The following is a 27,996-nucleotide window of genomic DNA, read 5'->3' as shown; positions in this document are numbered from 1 at the left end:
TAAAAGGATCTGTTTAGACACAAGGCACTGGTATACAGAGTGAGATACAGGACAGCAAGAGAAACCCTATTTTGGAAAAAAAAAAAAAAAAAAAACCTACTAAGTGCTGGAGAGATGGCTCAGCAGTTAAGAGTGCTTCAGAGGACTGGAGTTTGATCCCACCTGATGAGTCACAACCTCCAGTTCCAAGGATCTGGCTCCCTCTGCTGGCATCTATGGGGACTGCATGCAGATACACAGGCAAAACATCCATACACACATTCTTTTTTATTATTTTTAAGTCAACTAACTAAACCTCTGTATACATTATCCAGCCTCAGTTCTCTTGTCACAGTAACAGAAAATGACACTTTCACTGCATGAAGGAATGTATCAACTCAAGGTTACTTTGTAGATCTTGCATCTGTCCCCAAAATTTTTGCCCAGGGTGTTGAATGTGTTGGGGCACAGACTAAGCGCATCTACCCACCTGTCCAAGATCCTAATGACAAACCAAAGTTTGATTCCTCCAAAGGTTCCCCTGGAGAACTAGTGAGTTTACTGGGCTTCCTCACTGAGCCTGAGTGAGGGGGTTACAAACGGGAGCCTGGGGCAGCCCAAAGCAGTGTGGCTGGAGACGCGCTGGCTACAGACACGGCACTCCTTCCTTATCCTTCCCCAGCCTATATATGCCAGCCCCCTTCCCAAACCTGGCGCCACATGCAGTTAGGGCAGAACTGAATACAGCTGGATACACAGGTGGGTCCAGGGACCGTCCCCATCCCTCTTAGAAGGGAAGGCCAACAGTGAACAGCTCAGCTGAGATGATCTTTGCAATCCCAGTTGAACACATGGAGAAGGTTACACATCCCACCCAGCTCCTCCAAGATTCGCTTTGTCAGCAGACTATGATGAAGATAGCCATGTAGTAATCATGCCAGGCCTCTCAGACATGTGTTAGGTGGGTCCCCTGCCACTTTACAGATGAGGAAGCTGGGGCTTGGAGGGATGCAGGGTTTCATCAAGTTCACTCCTAGAAGACTTCCGATAACTGGGGCATCAGGTCATCAGAATGCCTGGAATGGGGTCCAGCACAGGGACTGGAATTCTATTTTTAATTAATTATTTATTTTATGTACACTATAGCTGTTCTCAGACTCACTAGAAGAGTGTATCAGATCCCACTACAGATGGGTGTGAGCCTCCATGTGGTTGCTAGGAATTAATCTCACAACCTCTCGAAGAGCACCCATGTCTTAACCACTGAGCCATCTCTCCAGCCTGGGACTTGAATTCTAAACTGAGTAACAAAGCAGCATAAATACCACTCATTCATTCCCCCCAGAGTTCCCTGTCCCTTGCACTATGGAAATGGACCTTTAACCTCTTTCTGCTGTTTTTTAGGCTTTTGTTCACTTGTTTGTTGTGTTTTGTTATCACTGTATTTGTGTGTGTGCGGTGACGTGCATGCAGAGGTCAGAGAACAACTTTTCTCCTTCCAATGTTCTGGGCATTACAAGCAGTTTTACCCAGTGAGCCATATTGCTGGCCCATGTTTTCTTATTTTGAGACAGAATCTCACTGAATTGCTCAGGCTGACCTTGAACTTGTACCCACCAACCCACCCCACTCAAAGAAGCAGAGACTACAGGTGTGCATGGCCATGCGGGGCTACCCTCTTTCTTTTCTTTTCTGACATCTCTTGGCCCAGGCTTTCATCATTTCTCTCCACCCTGATCTACCCAACAGCAAAGCTCCATGTCCCAGAGCTCAGAGGGAGCCTGGGGCCACTCCTCCAAAAGCTGTAGCCTATCCTCAGTGTGGAAGGTACTGCAGCAGGCCAGAGCACAGTCAAAGCAGAAACTGCTAGTCCAGTAACCCTGGATCCCAGACCATAAGCTGTGGCTGCTCCATCCTTCCAGGGGTTAAAACAGGCATTGATTCCCATGGAGTCAGAACTACAGTGGCTGGGAGAATCAGGCAGACCTGAGTAGAATCCCCTCAAGGGCTTTGACGATGATAGATCTTCCCTTTTGTGACATCCCCAAAGTTGAGCCCCACTCATCTCAAACCCACTAAGTGCTCAGTCACCACTGAGTATAGTGATGGTCCCCCAAGAAAGCCTGGAGACCAAAGAGCAGATAACACTCATGAACTGAAAAAAGCCCAATGTGCCTGGTGAGATGGCTCAGTGCTAAAAGGCTGGAGACCCGAGGGACCAGCTAGAGCATCTGCCAGCCCAATACCTACTGTCTCCCATCCCATATCTGTATGCTCACTCCCTGACTCCAGGGGACAAGACCAAAGCTTCAGAAAGAACTTCATCTACCTGGGATAGCACTGGACAGATGGGTCCCTGACACTAAGGTCTAAAGATCTCCCAAGACCCCAGCATGGAATCCTCTAGTACAAAATGTTGTGTGGCTGTGCCACTAAAGAATTGGCAGTTGGGGCTGGAGAGATGGCTCAGCGGTTAAGAGCACTGACTGTTCTTCCAGAGGTCCTGAGTTCAATTCCCAGCAAACACAAGACGGCTCACAACCATCTGTAATGGGATCTGATGCCCTCTTCTGGTGTGTCCAAAGACAGCTACAGTGTACTCATATATTTATGTTTCCAAAGTCCCAAAGTCACAGGCTGGGGTCCTGGATGATTGTAATTTATTTCCATTTGAGGGAAAGAAAGGAGCCTGGTGTCCCCTTCTGAAAGGCTACGCCTAGACCAGACACAGGATCTCTACCAGGAAGAGGACAGTAGCCCTTTAAAATCCAGCCTCACTGTTGCTATGTATGGAAACAACTTCCTTAGCAACTCCCTGGCTTCTTAAAGGGGACTTGAAACAGTGGTTGCCATCAGCCATGGCTCCAAAAAAGAAGCCAAACAAAGGAGGCAAGGAGATGCAGGGCAAGAAGAAGATAGGGGGCAGGAAGGATACCAGTGGGACCAAGACTCCAGAGTTGGCCATGGTGGAGGAGCTGAAGGAATTCTACCACAAGCAAATCCAAGACCTGGAGGACAGGCTGGCCCGGTGGGTGGCCAGTGGGGAAGCTAGTGCCGCCAGGCCAGATGCACACGGGTTCAGATAAGGGCCCTAGACCCCGGTTCTGGCCAGGCCCTGTCCTTCCCTGCCCCTCTTTCCTCAAGTAACCAGGTAACCCTGGAAGTGGGGAGAGGGTACTGTGGCGCACACGGCTAAATAAGCCTTAGGGTCTCAATCCCAGGTAACACCCCACCCCCACCCTGGCCTGCCACAACAGGACGGGACTCTAAGCATTTTAAATGTGAAGTTTAATCGGTGGAATAAATTGAAAATGGTTTCCCCTGGTGACCCAAGGGGATGCCTCGTTCCCTCTTTTCCTTATGCCAAGACCCCGGTCTTGTTTCTCCAGGCTGGGGCTCTTTCCCTAAGTATTTGTTTTGTTTTAAAGACAGGATATTACTCTTTAGACCCGGCTGGCCTCACACTCATGTTGATCCACCTGCACCAGCCTCCCAAGTGGTGAGATTATAAGTGTGAACCACTACGGGTCCCTAAATAGGAACTAAGGAAGGGGGTTTTCCTACCTGTGCCACTCCCTCTTAGGGCTGCGTTTCTTTGTGGCAGAGATGGCAGGGAAGGGTCCCTCTTAGCATTTAATTAGAAACACTATTTGCTCATTATTTTTCTTTAAAACTAGTTTTAGGGCTGGTGAGATGGCTCAGTGGCATTCACCCCTCATCACTAGAACCCACATGGTAGAAGGATAGAACCAACTCCCGCAGGCTGTCCTCTGACCTCCACATGCACACAGCCCACGTGCATGCATGTACCCACACAATCCATAAATCAGATACAACAAAAATGTTTGTAAGAATATAGTTTCTAATCTGGGCATGGTGGCACATGCCTAGAGTCTCAGTAGGTTTGCTCTAAGTTCCAGAAGGAACTTAGCCTGGACTATAAGGTAAGACCCTGTCTCAAAAGAACAAGCAACACAAAGCTAACTTGCTGACAGTTAAGCAGCACTTGCCCGAGTCACAAAGTGTAACAATTAAAAAGACAGTAAGTGGCTGGGGAGATGGCCAGTGACTAAAGACACCTGCCACCCGTGTGTGAGGACTAGAATTGGATCCCTAACACTCACACCAGTGGGTGGGTGTGGTGCCCACCTGTGCTCCTAGTGCATGGGATGTGGAAATAAAAGATCCCCCTGGAGCAGGGCTTCTCAACCTGTAGGTCCTGACCCCCAAGACCATCAGAAAGTACAGATATTTACAATTCATAGCAGTAGCAGAATTACAGTTATGAAGTAGCAATGAAAGTAATTTTATGGTTGGGGGTCACCACGTCATGAGGAACTATACATATCAAAGAACAGTGTTAGGAAGGTTAAGAACCACTGCTAGACTGGTAAACTTGTGAGTCTTGGGTTCAAGTAGGAGACTCTGCTTCAATATATAAAGTAGAGAACCTCTTTCCTTATCTGTAAAATGGGTATAATTATCAAAGCACCTATATCCTTACATGTCATAAGGGGGTCTCAACAAATGTCAACTTCTGGCTTCCATACACAAGGATACACATGTGAATATGCATATATGCATGAATATCACACATCTGCAATAAATAAATATATAAACAAAAGACAACAAGCTCATACGGTTGGTGCTGAGAAAAATCACAGCTGGTGCTGAGCAGGTGTGTACCCGGGCAGGCCTGGGCATCTCTGCTTCACACCACTCCCAAAAGAAAGGCACACACAGGGTACTGGGGAGATCACCCCAGGAAGAAGAGGCAGCAGGATGACAGCCCTGATCTTTGACTCCTCTTATGGCAGGCTGCCTCCTCTCCCCATGAAGGCACCCATACCTGAAATGCCTTGTACACACTACTACTCATTCAAAAGATTTATGAATAAATCCTTGCAAATAAAGAAACTCTCCAAATGCTTCAGATATCCTGTTTGAAACCAGTAAATATGGCACTCTTAAACTTTACACACGATGGCTGGAGAGATGGCTCAGCAGTTCAGAGGTCCTGAGTCCAATTCCCAGTGACCATATGGTGGCTCACAACCATCTGCAATGGGATCCAATGCTCTCTTCTGGTGTGTCCAAAGAGAGTGACAGTGCTCTCATATACATAAATAAGTCTTTAAGAAGAGCTTACAAATGTCAAAACCAAAATACTACTACTAATAGCTAGAATAAAAGCCAGCCGGGCAGTGGTGGCGCACGCCTTTAATCCCAGCACTTGGGAGGCAGAGGCAGGCAGATTTCTGAGTTCGAGGCCAGCCTGGTCTACAGAGTGAGTTCCAGGACAGCCAGTGCTACACAGAGAAACCCTATCTCCAAACACTAACTAATTAAATAAATAAAAGTAACAAATGTCCTTTGACCTAAGACACTAGATAAAATGTATCAGGAAAAATACATTTAACATAATTACTGATTATTTAATGTTTGCCAAACTGTTAGATCCTGAGATGCAGAGGTAGGGGTGCAAGTGGCTAGGTTCACACCTTCAATCCCAACACTCAGGAGGCAGAGTTGGTTGGGGGGCGGGGGGACAGCTTGGTCTATACAGTGAATTCCAAGATAGCCAGAACTGTATAGTGAGACCCTATCTCAAAACGACACAAACTTAAGAAGAAATATAAAATGCTGGCTAGGGAGAGGACAAGCAATCAGGAAGGCTGGAGTTCAAATCCCAGAACCTTGAAAAAAGCCAACCAATGGCAGTGTCCTGTGTTCTTTGACCCTGATCTTGACAGGAGGGGCTTTTTGAAACTCACCAACTACCCAGCCTAGCCAAACCGTTACACTTTAGATTGATCTCAGGCTTCCTTACACACACACAGCTTTAAAACAGACAGTGTAAATGCCAAGCACAGGCTGAGGCTAAGGCCTCTGGGCGTGAAGCATAATGGGAGATTGAGACTATGGGAAACTTCAGATGGCCCTTTATGGAAGAAGGGTCTGGGAGAGCAGGCCCTGGCTTGATCCTGTGTCTCTGCCCTGCCCTGCCTAGGTATCAGCGGAAATGGGATGAACTGGCTGTGCAGGAGAAGCTGTTCCGTCAGGAGTTCGAGCAGCTGGCCAACAACAAGAAGGAGATTGTGGCCTTCCTCAAGCGCACACTGAACCAGAGGGTGGATGAGATCACGGACCTTAATGACCAACTGCAGAGCCTACAGGTGGCCAAGGAGATGGAGAAGGATGCTTTCGAGGCCCAGCTGGCCCAGGTGCGCCACGAATTCCAGGAAACCAAGGACCAGCTCACCACAGAGAACATCGCCCTCGGTGAGGGGGCCAGGGGACCCATTGGCACACCTGTGTGAATTTACCACTAAAGGCAGCAAGGCCCAAATCCACAGCTGTTACTGGCTGTGGTAGGGCCTCACCTGAGAACCGAGGATACCACAGCTACCTTGGGTAATAACAGCTGTATGCCACTTTAAACACTATCTGCCTTAATTGTCTATGCATTCCCAAGGCCAGAAATGCTTCCAAAAAGATGGTTTTTTTATCTATGCCACCCATCTGAAAGGGGAGGTTGAGACTGCCCAGGGTCAGCTGCTGTCGTCATAGTCACACTTATGTAGGGAGGTTTCAAGGGGGACTTGTTGAGGAGGATTTGAACAAGGTTCGCTGAGTGTGTGGTAAGGCACTCCAGAGAAACACAGTGGATGTGCAGAGCCAGCCATGGCACATGTAGACCAGTCCTGTTGGGGACGGTAGGGTGGTAAGACAGGGGAAACTGAGACCTCAGAGGGGTGTCAGTCAAGGCTCTCAGCGGCAGCTCCTCACCAGCCTTGTGGCCCTGATGGGCAGGGGTCAAGCTAAGTTCTCTGGAAGAATTCCGGCTGCAGAAAGAGGAACTCACAGAGAAGTACATGGCGCTGGAGGAACAGCTGCGAAGGCAGGAGGGCGAATACAAGGACTATGTGTACAACCTGGAAAAGAAGTCCGTGCTGGACAAGGACAGGTGGGCAGGCTGGGGACCTGCTGTGGGGGTGGGGATGAAAGTGCCCAGGCTGGCACTGGACACTCCTGCCCTCTTGTCACTTCTTGTTCTGGTGTTTATGTAATAGGTAAGAATGTTTCCGTGATTCAAATTCCAAAGGCCCAGAGATTCTTTGGGGAAAAGCCTGGGTACTCTGGGACCCCCAAAAAGGGAGGCACCAAGACTTGACTCCCAACCCTACCCTCCTGGCAAGGCTGAGGAAAGAGATCATCCAGCGTGTGAACCTGGTGGCCACCGAGTTCCGAAAGGTGGCCACCAACCAGATGTGGGAGACGACCAGGCGGGCCATCCTAGAGAACAACAATGTGACTCTGCAGCTGACCAAGGTGTCCCAACAAGGTGTGCAGCTGCTGCAGGAGAATGAACAGCTCAAGGGTGCTCAGGGCCAGCTGTGCCAACAGCTGGAGATGCTGGAGAAAACCCAAGAGATCATGGCCAGAAAGAACATAGGCAATCAGAAGGTATGACCACCATGCCCCCCTCGTGTGACATGAGGGCGGACCCTATGCCAGAACCGAGTCATGAGTGGGGATAGTTTGCAGTGAGGTCCCAGACTTTCCACACTGGGATGCTGACCCTAGCTCTGGAGTCTGTTTGCCCCCGTAATTGAGTAGAGCCCATCTCCTGCCTCGATGTTGTGCAAAGGCGGTGTTGGCTTGCCTGTGCATGGGAGCAAGTCCCAAGTTGTATCTTTAAAAGGGAGCTAGATGCGGGCAGGGGTCCCACAATGGGTCTGTGACCCCTGCCCACTGCTGTAGATTATCCTCATGCTGACAGAGAAGTGCCGCCAGCAGAAAAAGGGCACTGAGGAGGCAGAGCAGCTGCGCCTCCTGCTGTCCCAACTGGAGCAGAACTTCCAGAATCTGCAGAAGGACAACCAGACCCTGAGGTGAGCCAGAGCTGGGTGGGAGCAGATAGTCCGCTGGGAATGCCTTTGCCTAGAGCCTTAGGGCTTGGACTGTCAGGAGTTGAAGCCTGGCTTTAGACAGGCTGCATGGAAAAGGTGGGGCGCAGGGAAGAGGTGGTGCCTGCCCGAGTGAGCGAAGATGGGGGGAGAGGGAGGGGCGGGCAAGCTGCGTGCTGTCTTGTCCTGGACCAGGAGAGAGAAAGAACAGCTGGAAGAGCAGCTGAAGGAGCGGCAGACGGAGGCAAATAGGCTACAAGAGGAGCTGACCAAGGAACAAAAAATTGGGGCAAACCTTAAAACAGTCCTGACCCAGGCCACCTCCTTACTACAAGACATTGTGCGGGTAAGCAAGCAGTGGGAGATACCAAGAGACCACGAGGGCATAATGGGCCTCCTTCTGGAGAGGCTTATGGCCAGTCTCCTTTTCTCATTCTGGATCTAAATGAGTTGGGTCTGATCATAGCAGGGACTGAGGAGGTGGAAGCAGGAGGATTCCAAATTCACGACCTGACTGGAGTTACAGAATGAGTTCAAGGCCAGCCTAGGCCACTCATGTGCCTTATAAAATAATAAGGTGTGGCAGCACACACCTTTAATCCTTGGGAGGCAGGGGCAGGCGGAGGACGGAACAGGAGAGAGATTCCTTTCAAACCTCCAAAGGCTCTGGAGAACTCCAAGCCTCAGTCTTCCCAGCCTGGTAACTTGTGTCCCGGTAACCACAAACCAGGGGCACTGAGAAAGCAGGCACTGGCCCTGGAGAATCTCGCATGGAGGCAGGTGGGTATCTGGCCCGACCCCCCCCTCCCCCGTGGTGATTTAACCCACCTCATGTCACATCAACAGATGCGCGCAGAGGCAGAGGATGGTGATTTCGACGTGGTGTTCCAACTGCAGCGCAAGGAGCTGCTGCAGCAACTGCTGGTTTTGCTCAGCTCAGGTGTGGTTTCGAAACCACAGCTGGACACAGGTTCCCACCAGGACAAGCAGCCCCAGGACCTACCCAAAGAGAGGTGAGCAGATAGCCCTGGGGGTGGGGGGCTCCGCAGACCCTGGCTGTCCAACACTTTTCTGAACCTCGGGCCTCCTCTTGTGGGGATGGAGGGGATGACCCTGGCTCCCTCTCCGCAGCCGACTCACTACCCCGACATCCAAGAAAGGGGCTACTTCTCTGATGCAGCAGCTCTCGGCCATCACAACCTACCAGCCAGGGGATCTTGGGCTGGTGCCTCGACGTCGGGTCCACATCCCACCCAAACCCCAGGATCTCAGGCCTCTGTCGTATGTCACCCGAATGGGGATCTGCCAGTTACAGAACACTAATGAGGTAGGGGTGCCAAGGACCCTAGGGACAGCAAACTGACAGCTGTCCCTGGTTCTTTCTGCCAGGCTGTAGTTGGATGGTCTCAGGGATATGATCCTCTCCACCTATCAAATGACCTGAGAGAAAAGGGCTAAAGCATAATACCTGTGACCCCTTAGGAAGAGGGTTTGCCAGACCCTCTTGTCCCTAACCCACTGGCCCCCAGCCCCCATGGGAAGCTTCGGATTTCAAGTCAGTATCTTTTAATCTTGCAGATCTACCCATCTGGAGCTCTCAAAAGCTTCAAAAGGTTTACCCTTCCTAGACCTTTCCTATACCGCAAATAGCGCCCGGGCAGACCAAGCCACCGCAGAAACAGACTGGTGTGGCCACAGTCCTTCCTTGAATCTGCAAGTGGCCTGGGGCAACCCAGAGGAGTTACATAAACATTGGGTACCACATGTGTCATTGCAGTTCTGTGACTTCAGGGCACCTGCAGGCAGTCAAACAGGTAGATATATCCACTGGTATTAGAGGCCTGACAATGGTCCCTGGCTTCGAGCACGGATGTGGTCCAAGAGCAGGTCAGTGGCCTGATCCATCAATGGGGACAGTAGCTCCTGCTCCTCTGGGGAGAAGCAGCCCAGAACATGGGTCTCCACCATATTAGGGTGTGTGGGGCGCCCGATGCCCACCAGCAGCCTTGGCATTGCCTGTAGGGTGCCAGGGGAATGAGGGTGTGTTGGTGACATACAATGGGGACATAATGCCACCCCAACCCAGGGCAGAGCAGAAGGGTAGACTTACATTGGAGTTCAGACAGCTAATGCAGGAACGGACTCCATTATGGCCCCTTGAGGGGATATGAAGAGGAGTTAGTACTCCGTTCCCTTACCCAGACCTCCGTCAGAGCAGTTCAGCCTATAGAGACAGACAGGCTCAACAACTTTACTTCACCCCAACAGAGGCCAACATCCCTACCCTAACCTATGCACATGAGAGCCTCACCTTGCGCTGCCCCCCAGCTTCAGAGCCAGCTTTCCCAAAGGCTTGTCCAGTTCATCATGTACCAGATAGATCTCCTCCGCAGTCAGCCCAAAGAGCTCCGCTTGGCAAAGGGAAACAACACCCTAGTTACTGCACATCTGCTCACAGGGACCACAACAACCCCCATATATAAACAGGCTTCCCAAGCCCTCACTGTAGTAATTGGGGCTCACCAGGCACTTGAACCTTCTCTCTGGTCCTTGTGCCCTTTAATCCATGAAACCCACAACTCACCAGCTTGGGCTACGCTGCGCCCGTTGACATTCATGAGGCGCCGTGGCCGGAGCAGTACCAGCTGAGCATCCCCGAGCGGGGCTAAGGCGACGTCGGCAGCGCAGCGCGAGTCCTTAGCCCAGTTCTCCGCCACTCCCAGTCGCTGTGCTATTTGCCCCAGCACCGCCATGCCCACACTGTGCCGGGTGCCGGGCATTCCGGGGTTCCCCAGGCCAGCCACCTGTGGGCAACATTCACACAGGACCCAAAACAGTGACCAGGAAACAGAGAGAAGTGATAGTGTTGGGAAGGGAGCGCTTAAGGATCTGGGAACTCCTGGAAGCCCCACCAGCCCGAGGGTGCCGCTCCCTGGTGCAAGAGCAAAGCTAAAAGTTTGGAGCTGGTCAATATTGTAGCTAATTAACTAAGTAGAAAAGTGACAAGTGCCCCGGAAAGATGGCTCAGAAGGTAAGAGTACTTGCTGCTAATCCTGACAACCTAGGTTCGATCCCCAGGACCCACATGGTGAAAAGAACCCTCTCCCAAGTTACCCTCTGACAGCCACACGGCACTTGCACACAACGCAAACACATAAATGTAACCGCAGCCGCGGGGCCAAGCCCCGAGCCCCTGTGTAGTCACCCACGCCCCACTCACCAGCCACCGCTTCCCGGGGAACCGAGTCTCGGAAACCTGCCGGCTCAAGGCCCAACTCCGCCGCATCCCTAGGCGAAAAAGGCCGGACTTCAACATGCCGACTCCCATTCACGGCCAGGACCCCACCCCTTGACGTCAGGCATCCCTAAACCAATAGCATCACCGCATGTCCAGCGACGCCCAATCCAGGGCGGGTTTGGCGGTCCGCCAAGCGTCTGCGGGGCGGAAGTGGGCGGGTCGCGGACCTCAGTGAATGTCTGGGTGCCTTCCTCCGCGCCGGGTCACCCTGTACGGCCCAGCCTTTGCTTGGCCTTTGCTCGTTATGTTTCTACCCTGGCCCGCCTCGGCGTGCACTGCCCATAGGTTCTTTTCTTGACTTAGACCTTTGGCTTGCCCTGCTAAGTTTCGAGTGACTCTTGGAGGCGGGGCCAAATGGGCGGGGCCTATGGGCATCCTGGAGCTGGTGCCTAGCAACAACGGAGACTGGGAACCACAGAGTTTGCTCAGCCCAGAAGTCAGCCTAGAAACCTGGCCATGACAGACAAGAGTAAGGTGAGGGCTGAGAAGGGAAAAGCCGAGGCAGAGGGCGGGGCCACAAGAAAGGCTTGAGGAAGAGCCAGTCAAGCCCTTCAGAGATGCTTGGGAGAGTTCATCATTTGTAGTGTAGGAGGGGAGGAGTGACTGGCCTCCCAGGGCAGAAAGATTTTTTTGGCGGGGGATGTTGTTGTTTTAACGTTTTGGGGTTTGTTTGTTTGTTTGTTTGTTTTATAGACTCAGAGAAATCCACCTGCCTCTACCTCTAGAATGAGGTTATTAAAGGTATGCACCACCATGCCCAGCCCAAGTGGAGAGATTTTGAGAAGTGAAACACAGAACTTGAGGACTGATGAGACATAGGTCCCTGATTCTGGTGACTATGGGAAGGGTGACCACACAGAAGCGAGAAGCCATGGGAGGAAATCAGGTGAAGTGCTTGCTCAATGTGTGAGTCCCGGAGGGAAGTCGGAAGGAAGTCACAAGGAATCTTGTGTAGCAGGGTCTGAGCTGGGGTGCTGAGAACAATGGACAGCTAGAGCAGAAGGTGAAAGCAGGCAAAGCCCAAGAGGAGAGCAGAGGGTGCAGTGGCGACAAGGACTTTCATCTCCTTGGCCTTGACTACAGGACAGGGAGAGAGGCAGGGCTAGAGAAATGTTGGAACACTGGGGAACTGTTGAACCCCAGACTAGATGTGCCTTCTACCAGGAGGCTTCTCCACACCTCCTCCAGTAGGCAAAGTTCCTGAGCAAAGTATAGAAGTGATGTCTGGTGGTCCCTGAGACCTTCCGAGCTACTGTCCCTGGTTTGGTTCCAGGAGCCTAACAAAGCCCATTCACAGGAAACTCCAAAGCTGAAGGTTCCTGAAACTCCAGAGAGGATCCTGCGACGCATCTTTGGGACCAGCCAAGTGTTCTATGTTATGGCGGATACCAGGAAACCAAAGAGGATAGGGTCAACGATTCCTGTCAAAGTCAGAGAGTAGTGAGTGACTTCTTTGTCCCTAGCCCCAGGTTCCCAAGCCACACAACCATTAACACTGAGTTCAGCTGCAAGTTGGCTGCTGTCCCTCTCTGGGCCTCAGTGAACAGTGATAGGTAGAGGAATGAGAGGCTGATGCCCGAGAGAGAGAGCTCCAGGAAGGTCAGCCTGGCCTACGGGAAGCTCGGATTACTTTTCCAGCCTCTTGACTTCAGCCCTCCCTCTGTATACCCCACTGTAGCCCTGAGAAAGTCCTGGGCTGGTCCCAGATCAGTGCCAGCTCCTGACACTGCCTGTTCTGTCCTGTCCTGTCCTGTCCCCACAGCTACAACGAAGGCCATCAGTGCCTATTACAAGAGGACTGGGAGATGGCTGTGCTGTTCTTCTCCCGTGCCCTCCACCTGGACCCCAAACTGGTAAGAGGAGAGTCACAGTGCTCCCTGGAAGCAACTGGCTGGCATAAGTCTCCCCTTCTGCCACTGTCAAACCTGCTAAGCCCTTCATCCCAGGACCATCAGATTCTGGAGCCACCTGGAGGGGAAGATGTTGGAGAGGAAATAACAGCTGGGGTCTCTTTGCCTTCAGGTAGACTTCTATGTATTCCGTGCTGAGGCCTTCATCCAACTATGTGACTTCTCCTCTGCCCTCCAGAACCTCCGCAGGGCCTACTCCTATGACCCAGGGAATGAAAAATACCTGGATCGGCTGGCCTTTGTGCTCTACCTACAGGTGCCTAGGTTACTCCACCCACAGCGGAGTTCTCACCTTATCCACAGCTACTGGCTTGCCCTCCACCATTGACCCTATTGTCCACCAGGAGTCTTCCTGGGATAGGAGCTGAGTTCTTGGGACTCCTGGTCTGTGTGTCTGTCTACATCACTGATTTATTATTTAGCTGGGGGTTTCTAAATAGAACATCAACAGTAAGGTTCTGATCTATTCCATACTGTCCAGTAGTGTCACCACTAGCCACATGGAAATGCTGAGCCCTTAAAATGTGGTGAATATGACTGGACTAAATTTTAAATTTGATTTGGGTGGGTCAGAAGGGGTGTGTCTCGGTGGTAGGACGCCAGCTTGGCATACAGAGGGCTCTAAGTTCTATCCCTAGTACTAAGTGAACTTTTAATCTCTTAACATTTATTTTTGCCGGGCGGTGGTGGCGCACGCCTTTAATCCCAGCACTTGGGAGGCAGAGGCAGGTGGATTTCTGAGTTCGAGGCCAGCCTGGTCTACAGAGAGTTCCAGGACAGCCAAGGCTACACAGAGAAACCCTGTCTCGAAAAACCAAAAAAAAACAAAAAAAACAAAAAAAAAATTTATTTTTACATTTACTTGTGCATGTGTGTATGTGTGCATGGCTGTATGTGTGCATCTGTGTGCAACTCACAGAAGTCAGATGCCTCCTTGTACCTCATGGGTGGGTCCTGGGCATCAGCAGGCCTGATGACAGAGTGCCTGTACCCACTGAATCATCTTACTACTGTCAGTGTCTTTTGAAAGTTCTTTTGAAAGTCAAATATTGGATATAAGTTGAGCTGGGAGTAACAGTGGTAGACCATTGGCCTGGTATGGCAGGGGTCTAAGTCCAAGCACCAATACCACAAAATGCCAAATCACTCAGTTCTCACACAGAAGCAGTGGTGGCCCGTGACATGGCTGAGCAGATAAGAACATCTGCCTTTTAAGCCTGACTACCTAAGTGTGGTAGCTAAGACCCACACGGTGGAAAGAGCAGACTGCCACCAGTTAGCTATGACTTTCACACATGTGCTGTGACGTGTGCCCACCCCCCACTCATGCACAGAATAAGTACATGCAATAAAAAAGAAACATTGGGCCAGACATGGTGGCTCAGCTTTGCACACTCAGCACTCCAAAAATTGAGGCAGGAGGATTATCATGAGTTCAAGATCTGCCTGGGTTGCAGTTCCTGGCCAGTATTAGTTACATTGTGAAGCATTTAATAAGGCAAAGACACCAGACAAGGCAGGAGAGCCCTCAAAGCGTCCAACTAACGATGGAACTGTCGAGGGCCTGTGTCCTGCCACCTCACTTCCTGTGTGACCTTCGGGGAGTCACTTAACCTCCGTGAGCCTTAGTTCCTTCATCTGAACCGGGAATACTCGTGAATTCTAGACCTTCGGCCAGAGCCATGTGGCTCTCACCTGCTGCCCCATTCTGTCTGGAAACTCTATGTTGCTGTATTCCTCCATGTTTCTTGGTGTTTCTCTGCTCAGAACTGCATCTCCTTCTATCTCTGTCCAAGTCTTTGCCTCTGTCCTCTGCCACCGTGGAGTTTAGCAGAGCTGGAATTCTGAGCAGAGCTGACAGTTGTGTCTCCTCAGGGCCAGTGTCTGTATGACCTGTGTGACTTCCAGGAAGCCCTCTATGTCTTCCTGCAAGCCTCCGACCTCCAGCCCCAAAATGCTTCCTTCAGTTACCGATGGTGAGCCCCTGCCCCCCCTCACACCTTGCCCTCTCCCGGCAGCAGCCTCTCACTGCCCCAGGCTGAGTGCCCTCTGCCCTCTGCCCTCAGCATGGCCTGCCTGCTGGCCCTCAAGCGGCATCACGACTGCCTTGCCCTCATCACTAGGGAAGTGAAGCAGGGCAGGGCCAACGCTGATGTCTACATCCTCCGGGCTCGGCTCTACAACTTCTTCCAGAAGGTAGTGTGCACAGTGGGCGGGACAGCGGCACTCCCTACCCCCGACCCCCGGTGTGTCCCAAGGTGATAAAGGAGGCAAGGCCAGCTCTCCACACAGTACCTAAGGACCCTGCCTACTCAGGCATTGGTCCTTCACCACTCAGCCCAGGCTCTATGGTAGGAAGCTGAGCCATGTCCCCAGCCCTCAGCTGTGTGGCATCCAGGACAACATAGACTTTAGCTGAAGTGCTTCTTCCTCTTGCCTGCCTGCCTTCCTTCCTTCCTTCCTTCCTTCCTTCCTTCCTTTCTTTCTTTGTTTCTTTTCTTTCTGTTTGTTGTTCTGTTTTGGGTTGTCATTGGTAGGGAGGGCTGGGGGGGCCTCTTTTGGGTTTTTTGAGACAGGGTTTTTCTATGTAGCCTTGGCTGTCCTAGAACCCACAGATCCACCTGCTTCTTTTGGGATTGAAGGCGTGCACCCCATGCCCAGCACCTGCCTTCCTTTCATCCTTACAGTGGACAGGTTCTAAAGCTCCTTGCCTCCCTGCTGGGCTGAGCATGGGAACAGAGAATGCAGGGAACAACTTGGGGACAAGGGATGCAGGGATGCAGGGATGCAAGGTCACAGGGAGTAGGTTGAGAATGTAGGCATTCTAGGTAAATGGGAGTCGGGGGGTACCAACAAGATGGAGAGGAGCCAGAGATGAGAGGGGGAAGGGTAGGTTCATTTCTTCTTACCAGGCCAAGATGGGGAGTGGCTGAGTAAGGGTGGCCAGGCAGGGTCTAGCCAGAGGCTGGGCTGTAGTGTCATACGAGTGACTCAGTGGGCGTCTCCCTCAAAGGCAAGAGTCTGTTCTTCATATGTATTTCTGGTCCCCGCCTCCACTTGCGTCCTGTGAAGGGCTGTTCTGAACCCAGACCTTTGCCCAGGTTCATCCCCAAGACTGCCAAGAACCCTTGAAGGAAGGTGAATAGTCAAACAGCCCAGAAGTGACTTGACCAGGGCCAGCCAGCCAGTTTTCCAGGCCAAACCCACCTCAGCCACTCCTCAGTCCTCCAGGTTACCCTCCAACCAGTTACCCACAGGGCAGTGAGGTGCTTGCTAAGACTGGGCTAACCTGCACACTGGTGAAAGGCATTTGCCTAGGGATAGTCTCTGCTCACACCCAGACCTCAGTCTGCCCTTGGTCACAGCTGCTGTCGGTGGTGTAAAGGACAGGGAGTGGAGAAAGAATGCAGGAGAGGATGAGGCCACACAGTCCCCTCACCACAGGACTCCTACCAGGAGATAAGACCAAGGCTGACCTGCCTCACCTAAGTTATACCTGGAAAGGATGTGGAGGCTGGGGACTGCCTCATTCAAGAGCCAGAGATGTAACACAGTAATGCCGGGCGGGGACACAGGAGGGATGGTGTGGTAGTTTGTCTCCTAGAGGCCTGCCTTCCTCCACCCCCTACTGAGATGGTACCACCCCTCCACCCCTGCAGGCCAAGCTCTGCTATCAGGACCTTCGATACGCCTTACTCCTAGATCCCATGCATGCACAAGCCAAAGGGCTGCTCCAGAAGATGGTAGACCAGGCCAAGCAGTCTCTCCAAGATGCCAGCATCCTGGCTGTGCAGGGGAAGCTGCACCGTGCGCTGAAGTGTGTCAGCTGTGCCATTGAGAACAATCCCTTGGATCCCAGCTTCTTCCTCTTCCGGTACTAGGGTGCAGAGGGGCTGGACCTCCTGCAGACCTGCTTCATGGTCTCAGGAGAGTCTCTGACCCTTCCCAGGCTTCAGTTTCTCTAACCACTAATAACCTTTCCCTGCTTTTGACTGGGGTCATGGCACCATAGAGGTGGTCTCCATGGTCACCTGGGAATCTTAGGACTCCAGCCAGGCCTGCTGAGTAGTTCGTGTTGGGAGGGCATGAGACTAGGGGTTGTATCTAGTCCCCCAAGGATGTGGTGCCATTCAATCTCTCCCTAATCCTGGATTTTCTCATCTAGATAGTTGGCTAAAGTGTGTATACACAAAGGCCTGCACAGGGGCATGTGATGGGCTCAGCAGGTAAAGTAGCTTGCCGAACAAATCTGTCAACCTGAGTTCAATTCCCAGAAACATAAAATTCCCAGAAACTAAGTACACAAAGTTATACTGAACATAGATGCTGCCACATACATGGCTTCAAACTAGAAATAACAAACCCAGAGGACTAATAAGTTATCCAAGCAGCAATCTCTGGCCAGCCCCAGAGGCTAGACCTAGGGCTTGAGGCAGAATTCATGAATAGAGTCATGGGTCAGAAGGTCCAGGGTAGAGAGGCAGAGGCAGGCGGATTTCTGAGTTCGAGGCCAGCCTGGTCTACAGAGTGAGTTCCAGGACAGCCAAGGCTACACAGAGAAACCCTGTCTCGAAAAACAAAACAAAAAAACAAAGCAAACAAACAAACAAAGAAGGTCCAGGGTGGGCAGCAGCTTTCTAGACAAACGGGATGCTTTAGCCCTTGTGTCCCTCCCTGCTACCTGCCCTGTCCACCACAATAGGGGCACCTTGCGCAGACGGCTCCAGCAATTTGACTCAGCTGTGGAAGACTTCCTGAAGGCGCTGGACATGATGACTGACACCCAGGACAGCCTAGTGAAGCAGGCACAGCGCCAGCTGCTGCTGACCTACAACGACTTTGCTGTGCACTGCTACATCCACGGTGCCTATCAGGAGGGCGTGCTGCTGCTGAACAAGGCTATTAGAGATGAGCAGAGCGAGAAGGGCCTGTACATCAACCGTGGGGGTGAGCTGGGAGGTGGTCAGGCCTTTGCTAACTGCCCAAGGAGTCCAGACTGGGCCCTAGCTTTTTGCTCAGGGAGTTGGGGATGCACTCAGACTTCGCCCTCGGGTCCTAGATTGCTTCTTCCAGCTGGGCAACCTGATCTTCGCGGAGGCAGACTACAAGCAAGCGCTGGCTCTGAGCCCACTGGATGAAGGAGCCAACTTGCGCATGGGTGTGTTGCAGGAGAAGATGGGCTTCTGCCAGCAGAGACAAAGGTGCGTCACAGGCAGGCGGGGGGGGGGGGGGGGGGGGGGGGGGGGGGCTGAGGAGGGCGTGGCTAAGGGCAGTGCTGGCTGGGAAAGGGTTCACCAGAAGCCACAGTTGTCTTCTGGACAGAGATTTTGTTTGTTTGCTTGTTTTGTTTTGTTTTGTTTTGTTTTGTTTTGTTTTGTTTTTCAAGACAGGGTTTCTCTGTGTAGTCCTGGCTGTCCTGGAACTCACTCTGTAGACCAGGCTGGCCTCGAACTCAGAAATCCGCCTGCCTCTGCCTCCCAAGTGCTGGGATTAAAGGCTAAATTAAGCTTTTTAATGAAAAATAAATAAATATTCAATCATGTATGATTCAGAATGCTATTTTCAAGACCTACCTTACCCTCCCAACTAGCCTCCCTCTAACGATTCCTCCAGGACTTAGGTTGGTTTCCAGCACCCACTGTCATTCACTGTCCCAGTTCCAAGTGATTAAGCATGCAAATGGTACGCAAACATACACATAGGAGAAACAGCCATACACATTTTTTAAAATGTTAGGGCCAGGTGTAGTGGCCCATGTTACTTGGAAGGTAGAAGCAGGTGGATCTTTAAGAGTTCAAGGCCACCTGGTCTACATATTGAGTTCCAGTAAAGTCAAGGCTAGATATGGAGACCCTGTCTCAAAAAATTTAAATAAAACAAACAAAAAAAAAGGGTACACCAAAGTTATAGTACTCAACTGTCAGGTCCATCAAGGGTATGGCTGACAGAGGTGGGCGAGAAGAGCAGGCCAGGAGCGGAGGCTCCTAGTTTTCCTTCAACTCCTTGGTAACTAGTAGCTGCCACCTTTCCTGGAAGTTCATGGCAGCCTTGGGCATGTCCCTCAGGCAGTTCCAGACAGCAGAGGAGCACTTCTCGGAGGCCATAAGGCACAGCCCTCAGAAACCCCAGTACTACCTGCACCGGGCCAAGTGCCGGCAGTTCCTGCAGAACATTATAGGGGCCCGCCAGGATGTTGCTACTGTGCTGCTTCTGAACCCCAAACATCCAAAGGTGGGCTCCTGCTGAGCCAGAAAGGCTCTTATCCTGTCCCTAAAAGAGAACTGTGACATTTAGCTGCTACCCCCACTAGCCCTCTCCCTCACTAGTGTTACCATCCCCCTCCTGCCCCTCAGGTGCAGCAAGACTCAGACAGGCCTTATTGTTCAGAAGTTAGTCCCTGTCCTGCCTGGCTCCCATTGGGGAACTGTCCACTTCTCATGGTCTGCTCCATCTGGGTTAAAAGGCCCTAGTTTAGGGAGTCTACAGAGGTCTCCCTTGTTCATCCGAGGTCAAGGTAGCACTAACCTTCTGTTCACTGTTCCAACTCTGGTGGTTCTTTTCCTGGCAGATGTCTGGAATGATGAACAGCCTCTTTCCTGGCATGACTGTGGAGAACGTGCTTAAGAGCCAAGTGGCCGAACTGGCTAAGCTCCAGCTAAGTAGGATGATAGAAAATGGGCCGAAGAACATCTACCCTCAAAGCACTGTGGTGTAAGCTTATGCTTGGAACAGGGACTTCTGACCGGGGTGGGAACTGGTGGGGACTCGGAATCCCTCTGGGCCAGCTGCTTTGTAGGGCTTGCACTGCCTGTTCTCTGGGGACAGCAATTCAGACTCCAGAGACTGATCAGGAGCCCTGGGACCATAACTTGATAGGCAGCGGATAATGGAACGTAAGAAAGCCCAGGCCCTGGTGAGGTCCTGGAAGAACGAACTTCCTGAGACCCCTGAAGAGGAAGTGACTATTTTCCAGGCTCCGCAGGTGGCAGAGGCCAAAAAGGTGAGTGGAAGTCCTGAGGCTCCTGGAGTCTAATGTGAGCCTGACCTACCCTCATCTGAGATGGTGACACACACGTGAGGGTGGCCCTGTGATTGTGCATGATCATATGCTTGGGACACTGGCCACCGTGCCTTGCCTTCCTAAACTGGCCCTATAGTCTTTCCGTTGTCTAGCATAGAAAAATACACTGTCGGGGGGGGGGGGGGGAGGGCGCGGAGCAGGTGGTTTGTGGTGTATGTGTGTTGTCTGTGTAGGACACATGCCCATGTGGAGGCCACAGGAGGATGCTGGGTATTCCTCCTTCCCTATCATTTTCCACCTTACTGAGACTAAGGCAGCCTCAGAAACCTCCTGCCTCCACTTCATCCACTCTGCAGCAGTGTTGGGGCTGCAGGTGCACACAGCCATTCCAGATTGTGCAGACATGCTGGGAATTTCAACTCAGGTGCTCAAGCTTGCATAGTAGGTGCGTGACCTACATATCTCACGGCCTCTGGAAGAGCAGTCAGTGCTCTTAACCACTGAGCCATCTCTCCAGCCTCATCTGTTTGTTTTTGAGCCAGTGTCTTGCTATGTAACTCAGCTGACCTAGAACTTAGCGTAGGCTGACCTCAAACTTACAGCAGTCCTCTCCCCTTAGACTCCAAAGCAATGGAACTATAGGCATGAGCCACCACAACCATTTTTCAGTGCACAAGTCTTAAGTGAAGGGTTAGCTGAATTTTCACAAACGGAGTGTGCTATGGCCTCAACATCCAAGTCAACAAACACATTCTCAGCTCCCAGAAGGCTGTTTGGACATGCACCCTCTTAGGTCCCTGCCCCACCCCCCACTTCTGCACAAGGCTGCCCCAATTCCTAACTCTATATGTGAAACTTACCTTTGTTTTAAATGAACAAGTATGGTCTGCTGCCCCATCTCTGGCTCCTTTCCCTAAGTGTTACGTTTATAAGGGTCACGCAGCGGCAGCGCATGCTGTACCAGTGCCCTTCCTAGTTCATGTTAATAGGAAAGAACCTGCACCTGTGCACCCTTGACGTCACTGTGAGCATCGTCTCTCTGAGAGATAAGCTGAGATGGGCACAGCGCAAGGCCCAACAGGACGGCTGGCAGGTGCCTGTGAAGTTTACCTCTTTCTCCCCAGCTACAGATGTGATCGTGGCTGGAGGAGGGCACCAGTCCTGCGGGATACAAAGCCTGTTCTCCCCTCAGCAGGCTACTTCAGGGCTCAGAGACTTGGTCCTCCACACTATGAAACAGGGTAGCCCACGGGGAACCAAAGAGTGTGCTGTGAGAAGACTTCTCAGTTCCTAACTTGCATTTCCCAGGGCTCGTCGCTCTAGTTTACAGAAGCCTGGCCCCATGTGAACCAGTGTTCATCCTGCACTACCTTTCTAGGGTCTGATGCCTGTCTGGCCTGACTAAATGTCCTGCCTGCACTGCAGTCTTAGGCTTTTGGCCTTCCCACCCATCCTAACCAAGTCCCTGTGAAGAACTCTTAAACACGGGACAAAGGATGCTTGATTGGAAAAACACAACAAAGCAACATAACAACAACAACATCAAATGGGTGGGAGGAGCTATGACTCAGTGGTTAATTCACTACTGCTCTTGTAGAGGACCTGGGTTTGGTCTCCAGCACGTACACGGAGCTGTGCACAAATGCCTGTAAGTCCAGCTCCATCTATCCAGTGCGCTCTTCTGACCTTTGTGAGCACCTGTAGTCTGTGTACACACAAACACTCACACATACACATTTTACAAAGTGGAAAGTAAATATTTTTTAAAAAACGACTGCTAGCTGTGTGGCACAGCCACACACCTTTAATCCCGGCACTCGGGATGCACAGACAGATCCGAGTTCCAGGACAGCCTGGGTTACACAGAGAAACCCCGTCTTAGACAGAAAAGAAAAAAAAAATTGGCTAGACTGTCCTGTGACCTTGCAAACATATGTGGGTGCAGGAGTCTACCAGTCTGCAGCTCCCCAGCCTGATTCTTGCTATAGGTGAAGGCCTCTCGCAGGAGGACATCCCTGACAGACAGCTATGTGGACCAGACCTCCTCAGGTTCTGTCTTCAGCCGTAAGTCCTTGCCATTCCTGCTACGCCTAGCAGAGAGCGACAGAGAGGCCAAGTACTGAGCTTGACCTTTGGTTCTGCCCTGGATAGCTTTGTCCCAACCTCACAAGAGATGGTGTGGGGATTTAGTGGGATGGTGGCCAGCACAGGGGAGTCACCCTCCACAGCCTGTTTGTTCTCTCTGTTCCTCACTATGTCCCTGAACTAAGCCACAAACTTCATGCATATCCATCAGGTTTTGACTCCCAGTTTTGCTATCACCAGCCAAGAGGGGATGAAAGGGCAAAGCAAGAAAGCTGCTCCCTATCGCCCCCTGGTGTGGGGCTGCTGAGTGCAAGGGGGGCAGTGTTAGTCCCCTTCCTTTCATTTGCTTATCATCTCCTAAACTGTGGTGGCCCAAGTGCCCCAGGGCAGGCCCATCCCAGCCACTAGTGACGGGGATGAGTGACTGACTCAGTCCCCGCCGCAGGAAGTGAATCCTAAGTCAGCTGGGGGCGGGGGTGGTTGAGGAGGAGCAGCCAGCTGGGCAAATGGGAGTGAGGCTTAGGGGGCAGAGTGTGATTAGACCTTTAGAGGGGTCAGGGTGGGCTTCAGGGAGCTGAAAGAAGAGTTGGAATCAGCGGCATGTAAGATGGGTTGGGGCAGAGGTCAGAGGCCTGTGGGAGCAAGGGGCTGGGGAGAGCTCAAAGAGAAGGCAGGCTGGGTCAGTGCTGTTTGGGCAGCTTCTTGTCACCCACAGCCCAGACACATTGAGAAGGTGGGCCTGGTGGAAGTTGGTAGGCCTCAGGGTTATGGGCTGGAGGCTGCCTGGAAGCTCTGTCTTCCCGTAGCTGCCTTGAGAGGTCAATGGTTGCTCCTGACACACTTTTCCAGTTATGAGCATCAGCACGTCGGGGCCGGAGACGTCGACCAGTGAGGAGTATAGGAGCACTTCCTACACAGCTATAGCATCCTCTGAGTCCACACTGTCAAAGGGACAGTCCTCAGGACCCAAGAAGAATGTGGAATTTACCCGGGGCTCCAAGGTTGTCCAGGTGATCTCGGACTACCTAAGCCAGAACGTCACTGAGCTCACACCTGCTGATGGCCAAAGGGGCTCCACCAAAAAGGCAAAGGCCACCAAAGGCCCAAAGCCTAGCAAGACAGAGGCTCCCAGGGATCCCAGCCAGAGCGTCAGCATGACAGAAGCCCCTGAGGTCCCAAAGCCCAGCAAGTCCAGGTCGACCCTGAGCCTAAAGGAGAGAGTCAGAAGAGCTAAGGCTGTTCGAGCCCAGGGCTGGAAACTCAAGACCAAGAGCAGCAGCCAGAAACTAACAAAGACTTCCAGCACAACCCACCAGGACAGCGGTGGGACCATCAGCAGCACCAATGAGCCCCCAGACCAGACTCCAGGGCCCAGCAAGGCTGATGGTACCTCAAGCTTCAGTGAGAGCACATCAGCAGATTTCAGCAATAGTGAAAGCTTCTTGGAACTGACTAAGCTTTTAACTAAGGAAGTCTAACAATTCCCAGGAGACAGAGATTCGCACAGCCATGGCTATTATACTACTCCCTCAAAGGGCCAATGAAGCCCTTGCCGAGTAGTGAACAGATTGCAGCAAAGTTGTCTCCTCCCAGGACAGTAAGAAACTTAGTCAACGTTCTGATACCATGACTAAGTTTATTATCTCTGTTCTCTTCTTGTACAAAATTAAAAACTTTGAAATCCAGGCCTAGGCGGCAGCTTGCGTCCTTCCATTTACTGAAACTGTGAGGTGTTACCCTGGCCTGGCTGGAGTGCCAGGTCCAGCCAGAGGCTGTGAGCTGAGATCTGGGAAAGGAGCCAGACAAGGCATGCCAGTAAAAGCCCCAGCTGGAAGTAGCCACGGGCCTTCGTCCCTGAGTTGCCGTTCACATTGAGAAGGCCCAGGCTCAGACTGCAGGGCAAGGGCAAGGCTGTGAGGTTCTAGGGTACCCAGGAATTTCCCGGAAAAGATGCTTCTAGACCTTTCTTCCTTGGCCTGGCCAGCACCTTTCTTTCTTCATCTTAACTTTGTGCCCTGGGTCCCACTTGCCAGCCAGCTTAGGAAAGAATTCTTCCAGGAGACACCCAGGCTTTTGTGTTTGTTCGGTCTCGGCAGAGGAGGCAGTGATGCCACCTGGGGTTCTCAGAGGAAAAACGAGATTCGGGAGGCCACTGTCTTGCAGCCGTTGGAGGAGAAGAGCCGTTCATCCTCAGGGAAGTAGGTGGTACTGTCCAGCACAGCTTGGACCACCTCCTCACGGGGCTCCAGGCCCAGCTGAACCAGCTCATTGAGCACACAGTGTCGCACATGATGCCGCTGGAGTGGGAGGAAGGGCACCACAGCATCCAGCAGGTGCTCCTCCAGGATGCCAGACCGCCAGAAGCCATCTGCAGGTAGGCACGGAAGCAATGGTAAGCTTTCCTGGTCGGGAATCTATGCCTCACAGGGCTAGTGGTGGTGTAGTGCATACTGCAGGAGTTGGGGCTCTTACACACCTTGCTCAGGTCACGGAGCCGTGTGTGCACAAACCTGGGGACTGGGGGCGGGGGACTACAGTGTAGTGGACAGTGCTTCAGATTTAGGTGTCCAGCCCACTAAACTGAAGTCTGAAGGCCCTACCAACATTGGTCCCTGAGCCAACTTACGGTGAGGGCTGTCCAACACAGCTTGGGAGACTGCTGGTTCCACCTCCTGTAGGCTGATTTCTTCCCTGTCCCTGTGGCTTCGCCATGCCTCCAGGGCCACCTGGTTGATCTGCTCACCACCAGTATTGCTAAAATCACAAGAAGCCAGGCTGAGACTCAATGAAGAACTACAGGGTCACACCTAACATGACTCAGGGTCAGCAAAGTGGCACATTTCCTTCTCCCTGTGACAACCAGGTCACCGTAACATGTATATGTGATGCACTTTACAATTCACAGAACAATCTGGGGTGAGGGATGACACGGGTTCTTACTATAGTAGCCCAGGCTAGCTTCAACTTGAAGCCATCCTCCTGACTCACTTTTCAGAGCGCTGAGATGATGCGTGTGTTACCACCCTCAGGCTACCAAATCCTTTGGCATCCTTTAACTAGCTGTCTGCAGGAAGAGAGTAGGGAATTACCATTGCTCCAGCTTCAGAACAGAGAGCAGAGCTCAGCGCTCCGCTTAAGGACTCACAGCTTGGAAACAGGGCTGTGGTCGGAGGGACACTGGTCCCTTTCTCCCAGGCTTGTGTCCTCTCAACTACCAAGGAGGGATGACTGTTGACCAGGCTGGGATTCTACAGAGCAGCAAGGATCTAAAAGTCAGAGTCCGGAAGGGCTCTGAGAATGTCAAAGGAGAAGTCAGCCACGGACCCAAGCTGGAGAGCTGGACCTCTAACAAGTGTCCCCCACCCCCACCCTGCTTGCTTGCAATGGAGGCCAGACCTGATAAAGATGAAGATGGCTTTGCGATAGTTGGTCCCATATACAACCCAAGAAGGGCCCAGGAAGGGCTGCAGGACTTCCATCAGGCCAGGGGGCAGTTTGTCCATTTCATCGAAGAGGAAAAGAGATCGGCCGCAGGCGGTGAGGTTCCCCTGGACCCAGCTCTTGAGCTCCTTCTATGAGGGTAGAGAAAGGAATTCCAAAGGAGTCCAAGACACTCCCCACAACCCGGAACTTCTTCCCAAGCCAAGAAAAATTTCCAAAGGGACACGAGCTACATTTCCAGACAGCACCAACCGCTTGAGACAGATGGTAAGAGAGTAAGTTCAGAGAGGTGTAGAGACTTGTCCAAGGTCACACAGCCAGTCAACAGAAGAACAGGGATACAAATGTATGTGCCCCAGATATGTGTGTCTGTTCATGACAGCTATTGACTTCTGACAGGGGAGGTTAGATCTGCCCCCGCAGTGTTGACAGCTAAGACATCAGGGACAATAGTCATCAGAGCCGGCAGTCACCAGGGAGTGCTTGCTTGCCAAGCACCAGTCGGGGCTAAGAGCTTAAGAGAAGATGGTAACGCAAACACAGGAACCCTGTGAGTAATACCTGCCCTGTGTAATCCCCATGTCTCTCATGATGTCTCTGACCCACAGGCACCAAGACTGCCACCACCCCGGTACCACAGAGAGCAAGCTCTTCATGGTGCAAGCTCTGTTCCTAATAGATTCTGAAGGCTGAGCCTCCCACTGGCTGTGTGTTTTGGAGCCCTCTCTGGGTTAGGACAGAGAGAAGGGACCCAGGACACATGCAGCCTACCTTGTACTGCTCGGTGTGGCTGGGATGTGGGAAGTGAATGATAGGGGAGAAGTGGTGGACATGAGGGCTGCGAAGGCCGCCCCGGAAGAGATACTGCGCCAGCAGGGAGCTAACGTAGGACTTCCCGGTGCCTGTCCAGCCGTGCAGGGAAAGGACCAATGGCTTGCTGGGGGTTGGGTCCTGTACAAAGGCCTTCAGTGACTTCACCACCAGGGCCTTGGCCAAATGCTGGCCAGCCAGGTGTAGAGCCAGGTCACATTCCAGACCTAGGGCCACAAAAGGAATGCATATCAAAGCAGATGACAGGCTCTTGACTCATATCTGTAATCTCAGCCCCTGGGAGGCAGAAGCAATAATCTTCCTAATCAATGGCCAGCCTTTATAGTGAACTCCAACATGCCTGTAATCCCAGCAAGTGGGAGGCACAGGCAGGGAGATCTCTTTCCAGTTCCAAGGTAAGTTCAATTCCTACCACCCACATGGTAGCTCTCAACTCTCTGTAACTCCATCCCAAAGGAGTCAACACCTAATTTCCATGGGCACATGGAAGTACCCATACCTATAGGCAAAGCATAAATATTAAAAAAAAAAAATCAGCCAGGATATTATGGTGCAAACCCTTAATTCCTTAGCACTCTGGAGGCAGAGCCAAGTGGGTCGCTGTGAGTTTGAGACCAGCCTGGTCCACATAGTGAGGTCCAGAACAGCCTAATCAATGTAGAAAGACTGTCTGAAAAACAAACAAACAAACAAACAAACAAAAAGCATCAGAGGCAGCCGGGCGGTGGTGGCGCACGTCTTTAGCTCCAGCACTTGGGAGGCAGAGGCAGGCGGATTTCTGAGTTTGAGGCTAGCCTGGTCTACAGAGTGAGTCCCGGGACAGTCAGAGCTATACAGAGAAACCCTGTCTCCAACCTCCCAACTCCCCCCTAACCCCAACCCCCACCCCCAAAAAGCATCAGAGGTTCGAAGGCATGTCTAAGACCTCTCGGATACGCGTCCAAACGAGGGACAGGAGCAGCCACCTCAGCAAGGACCAGTGCGGCACCGCCCCCTCGAGGCGGTTCTCCAGATTGCACCAGCCCCGTGTCGGTGTCGATGACAGCTGTCTACAGGTTCAGCCGACCACAGGTTTCTCCCCGGAGTGACAAGTCCGCACAAGGGAGGCCTACCACAAGCCACCGGGCGCCCCGTTGTCAAAGGCTTCCTACCACCGGGCAGCCTCCCAACCCTCGCCTCAGGTCTGTACCAGAGGCTCTCGAATCCCCACCTCTGCCAGCCCCGGGCGGCGGGGCCGCAGATGTTTCGACCCCCTGCGAGCTCTCGGCTGCGCGCCCCTCCACCCCGGCTCCCACCCCTCACCCGGCAAGTCGGGCCAGAAGTCGCATTCGCAGAACGAGCCGAAGCTGCAGCTCAGAGAAGTCACGTCCCAGGCGGTGGCGGCAGCCAAGGCCAGCCCGAGCAGCCCGAGAATCGAGCCCCAGGGCCGGCAGCCGAGCCTCGCCACCGCCATCCGGTTGAGGCCCGATTTCGGTCAGAGGCCGCCCACCGCCAAAAACCTGTGAACTACAGCTCCCGGTG

General features: G+C 52.3%; 4 protein-coding genes across 11 annotated transcripts in view; 2 read left to right on the top strand and 2 right to left on the bottom strand.

Annotated features, from left to right (window-relative positions):
* The window catches only part of Ptrh1 (peptidyl-tRNA hydrolase 1 homolog), a 13,890-nt gene extending 2,632 nt beyond the window's left edge, over positions 1–11,258 (bottom strand). The window contains exons 1-5 of one of the 3 annotated variants that reach the window (XM_034495314.2): positions 11,110–11,258; positions 10,474–10,693; positions 10,201–10,300; positions 10,000–10,045; positions 9,439–9,905 (exon numbers count right to left, since the gene is read on the bottom strand). In XM_034495314.2, the coding sequence (XP_034351205.2) occupies positions 9,723–9,905; positions 10,000–10,045; positions 10,201–10,300; positions 10,474–10,693; positions 11,110–11,217 (657 nt within the window). In that variant the 5' untranslated portion in view covers positions 11,218–11,258 and the 3' untranslated portion in view covers positions 9,439–9,722. Of the gene's footprint in view, positions 1–9,438; positions 9,906–9,999; positions 10,046–10,200; positions 10,301–10,473; positions 10,694–11,109 lie in introns of those variants that run through there. The other 2 variants (XM_034495313.2, XM_076928516.1) reach the window with 2 other exon arrangements.
* Positions 2,647–11,597, top strand: Cfap157 (cilia and flagella associated protein 157). 2 transcript variants are annotated; one of them, XM_076928512.1, is made up of 9 exons: positions 2,647–3,007; positions 5,990–6,261; positions 6,793–6,946; positions 7,179–7,446; positions 7,744–7,874; positions 8,085–8,235; positions 8,736–8,902; positions 9,021–9,216; positions 11,491–11,597. In XM_076928512.1, exons 1-9 carry the CDS (start codon positions 2,769–2,771, stop codon positions 11,509–11,511), a joined length of 1,599 nt encoding a protein of 532 aa, XP_076784627.1. In that variant the 5' UTR covers positions 2,647–2,768; the 3' UTR covers positions 11,512–11,597. The 2 variants fall into 2 exon arrangements, with proteins under 2 accessions (XP_076784627.1, XP_034351203.2); XM_034495312.2 differs by lacking the exon at positions 11,491–11,597 and adding an exon at positions 9,468–9,653 and having other exon boundaries at positions 2,649–3,007.
* On the top strand, positions 11,521–27,056 carry Ttc16 (tetratricopeptide repeat domain 16). Of its 2 annotated transcripts, none has more exons than XM_076928508.1 (15): positions 11,521–11,661; positions 11,881–11,928; positions 12,485–12,627; positions 12,950–13,040; positions 13,210–13,353; positions 14,973–15,073; positions 15,164–15,293; positions 16,757–16,971; positions 17,800–18,044; positions 18,157–18,298; positions 19,163–19,328; positions 19,666–19,808; positions 19,974–20,097; positions 22,107–22,182; positions 23,053–27,056. In XM_076928508.1, exons 1-15 carry the CDS (start codon positions 11,644–11,646, stop codon positions 23,679–23,681), a joined length of 2,415 nt encoding a protein of 804 aa, XP_076784623.1. In that variant the 5' UTR covers positions 11,521–11,643; the 3' UTR covers positions 23,682–27,056. The 2 variants fall into 2 exon arrangements, with proteins under 2 accessions (XP_076784623.1, XP_076784624.1); XM_076928509.1 differs by having other exon boundaries at positions 11,582–11,661; positions 11,881–12,073.
* On the bottom strand, positions 23,820–27,996 carry Tor2a (torsin family 2 member A). Of its 4 annotated transcripts, none has more exons than XM_034495958.2 (5): positions 27,778–27,994; positions 26,416–26,681; positions 25,600–25,775; positions 24,830–24,957; positions 23,820–24,571 (listed from the first exon to the last, which is right to left on the bottom strand). In XM_034495958.2, the coding sequence occupies exons 1-5, from the start codon at positions 27,926–27,928 to the stop codon at positions 24,327–24,329; spliced, it is 966 nt and encodes a 321-aa protein (XP_034351849.2). In that variant the 5' UTR covers positions 27,929–27,994; the 3' UTR covers positions 23,820–24,326. The 4 variants fall into 4 exon arrangements, with proteins under 4 accessions (XP_034351849.2, XP_076784629.1, XP_076784628.1 ...); XM_076928514.1 differs by lacking the exon at positions 27,778–27,994 and adding an exon at positions 26,895–27,017 and having other exon boundaries at positions 26,416–26,595; XM_076928515.1 differs by having other exon boundaries at positions 24,394–24,571; positions 24,826–24,957; positions 27,778–27,996.

The sequence above is a fragment of the Arvicanthis niloticus genome, chromosome 2 (genome assembly GCF_011762505.2).
Source record: "Arvicanthis niloticus isolate mArvNil1 chromosome 2, mArvNil1.pat.X, whole genome shotgun sequence".
Lineage (NCBI taxonomy): Eukaryota > Metazoa > Chordata > Mammalia > Rodentia > Muridae > Arvicanthis > Arvicanthis niloticus.
The sequence above is the reverse complement of the archived record's forward strand: the minus strand, read 5'-3'. Positions and strand labels throughout refer to the sequence as shown.